At 31.9% G+C, this 2,868-nt stretch overlaps 1 protein-coding gene across 1 annotated transcript; it reads left to right on the forward strand.

Annotated features, from left to right (window-relative positions):
- The first annotated feature begins 1,145 nt into the window (after positions 1–1,145).
- On the forward strand, positions 1,146–2,224 carry LOC149157601 (cysteine-rich repeat secretory protein 38-like). The gene has a single exon (XM_089437647.1). It carries the CDS (start codon positions 1,165–1,167, stop codon positions 1,966–1,968), a length of 804 nt encoding a protein of 267 aa, XP_089293773.1. The 5' UTR covers positions 1,146–1,164; the 3' UTR covers positions 1,969–2,224.
- Positions 2,225–2,868: the final 644 nt, after the last annotated feature.

The following is a 2,868-nucleotide window of genomic DNA, read 5'->3' on the forward strand; positions in this document are numbered from 1 at the left end:
TAAATGGTGATATTATTATTATTATTATTATTATATTGTATTTTATTTATTAAATTTTTATTAATAATATTTTGTATTAATTTTTTTTCTTAGACTATTATAATTTTTCAATCAATTAAAATTAAAATAATTTATTTATAGAATATAAGATAAAAATAATAGAAATTATGAATGTCATATAATAATATTATAATTATGATGAATTATAAAACAATATGAATTGTAAACAAATTATAAAATAATATTATAAAATATTAATTTAAAAATTGTATACTATTTGGAATAAATTATAAATAATTATTACATAAGATGAAATAAATTAATTTAAAATAAAACGTCAAAAATACTATTGAATATATTATTCTTTTTTATCTTTTTCTTGCATCTCTAGGATTATTATTAATAGTCTTTGGATCTTGCTCCTCATCATAGCCCTGAAGAAGAAACTAGATTCAGGTTTTTTCTGAAAATTTTAACCATTATATAATGAATCACAAAAACATCGAATCTATAACTTTAAAGAAATAAAATAATTAAAAAAAAACAAATATTTTCATTTTAAGTATGATTTTTATATTTAAAAAATAATAATATAAAACTTAAATAAACTATTTTCTACCTAAGAACAAAAAATATTTTAAAGTTAGTAGACCAAAGTAAAAAAAATAATACAATTTTTTTTAATAAGAGATAATAATTATATTTAATGAGAAAACATTACCTTCGGCAACAAGCAACCCATTGCCGCACATAGTGGAATACACTTCCTGAAATCCTTTCATTGTCCTCCTTTATATGGATCGACGTAGACATTTTAGAATAAACCCACCTAAAATTCCAAAAGATCTAGTAAAACTGCAACCCATACAGCCAGGCCCAATCTCCCATTTACTCAATCGTGCAATGATGTGTCATATCACTCACTCAAACCCACTTTCACTCAGATAACGGAGAGTTTATTGTGAACCACAATTCACACTTCAGTGGCAGCCACGTCCTCCGAAATGATTGCCACAATTTAGTGGAAGCTATAATCCAAATTTGACTTTGGAAAAGTTTTAGTATCGCCATCACGAGCACTAACTCTCTCGTTTTCTTTTTATAAATACTGCAATTAGCTCGAGGAGAATTAACAAATACAGAGGCGTTCGCTCCACTGCCAGTATGCATCATGTTCCTCGCTCAAGAAAAGCGCCCTTCAATTGTGGGGCACTTTTAATTCTCAACCTCACATTACTGCTTTTCACAAGTTGCAACGTCGAATGCAATATTGCATCGACCACCAGTGAAGAATCGTCGAACGAGCTCATCGTCTACTCAGCTTGCAACGTGGAAAAGTATGCAAATGGCTCTGCATTAGAGCGCAACCTGGAAAAACTCTTCTACATACTAATTCGAAACGCATTGTTCACGGCTTTTAACGCTTCCGCCTACGGCGCCGGGACCAGCCAAGTGTTTGGGCGCCTCCAGTGCAGAGCTGATTTGTCTCTGCGGAACTGCCATGCCTGCGCTCTGTATTCCCTCTATTCCATTCGCCGGGAGTGTCCAAATGCTCTGGGCGCTCGGGTCCAGCTCGAGGATTGCTTCCTCCGTTACGAAAATTATGATTTCTTGTCCAAACTGGACACCAACTTGTGGTATCGTCTCATCAGTGACAAGAACGTTGGCGATCCTAGATTCAGGGTCGCTGTCCGGAATCTGATGGTCGATCTGTCTGCGAAAGTTACATCCAGCAGTTACAACTTCGCTGTGGGAACGACAACTGTGAATTTCTCGCCAAGAAATTCGTCGACGATTTATGGGATGGAGATGTGCTGGAGGGACATGTCTGCCCATGACTGTGCAGCGTGTCTGTCCAGAGGGCTGGAAGATATGTTCAGTTGCTGCCCCGAGAGGGCAGGAGTTCAAGTATTCTTCGGAAGCTGTAGCTTGCGCTATGAGGTTTATGCTTTTGACAAATACTCTTAATTTGGTCTTACTTTTCAACCATCACGTGTCTGCTCTCTTTTGGAAGCAGTGAGCCATGCATGCGGAGGAGTCTTCTGCTATATTTTGTGAAACAATAGCAGTTATGGTGAACTGTTATCTTTTATTTTCCCCTTTTTGGGAACAGTGAATCTGTAACTGTTGTGGTCTCAAGTAATTGCACGATATGAGATCCATTTCGTCTGTGTGCATCATATTGTATCCATTTGCTCTATGATATGAGGTAGATTCCGTTTGTGTGTGCAACATGTATTCTCTTATTATAACTTAAATATTCTCTTATTATAACTTAAATATGGGGTAATATACCTTAAATATAGGGTAATTAAGATTAATTTATATAGGTTAATTAATCATCTTATGTAATGAGTGTTAAGTAGACTATTCAAAAATCATGAGAAATTAGTTAGTTACGACTATTTCTCATGGAAATGGTCATAAATGAATGACTTACTTAACCCATTTGAATTCCAAAAAATGATATCGAATATTTTACATAATTAAATATATTTTAACTATAAATTTATAGATTTAACATAATTTGAAAAAATAAGTGTAAAATTATTTTAAAATGAAAAAAATAATATGTAAATTTTTGAAATTTAAATTGTATTTTTAAATGTTATAAAAATTATATAACAAATGTATTTAGCTATTTTATGAATTTATTTTAAAACTATCCAAAAAAGTAATTTTGTAGTATTGTTATGTTCAAACAATATTCAAATATTTACCAAAAAAAAATAATGTGTAAAGAGTAAATCACCCTCCAAAACATGAAAGTCAATGATCACATTTGAGGAAAAAAATAATTGGAAGCATAATAATAATGATGGTATCTATCTACAATAATTATTGGCAATTTTCAATGTCAAAAGGCAC

Source organism: Pinus tabuliformis, chromosome 5_2 (assembly GCF_031772625.1).
Source record: "Pinus tabuliformis cultivar Carrire ecotype Pingquan chromosome 5_2, CPIR1, whole genome shotgun sequence".
NCBI lineage: Eukaryota > Viridiplantae > Streptophyta > Pinopsida > Pinales > Pinaceae > Pinus > Pinus tabuliformis.

Excerpts from the sequence above, each read along its gene's own strand:
- LOC149157601 (XM_089437647.1), top strand. The coding sequence starts at position 1,165 with ATGCATCATGTTCCTCGCTCAAGAAAAGCGCCCTTCAATTGTGGGGCA.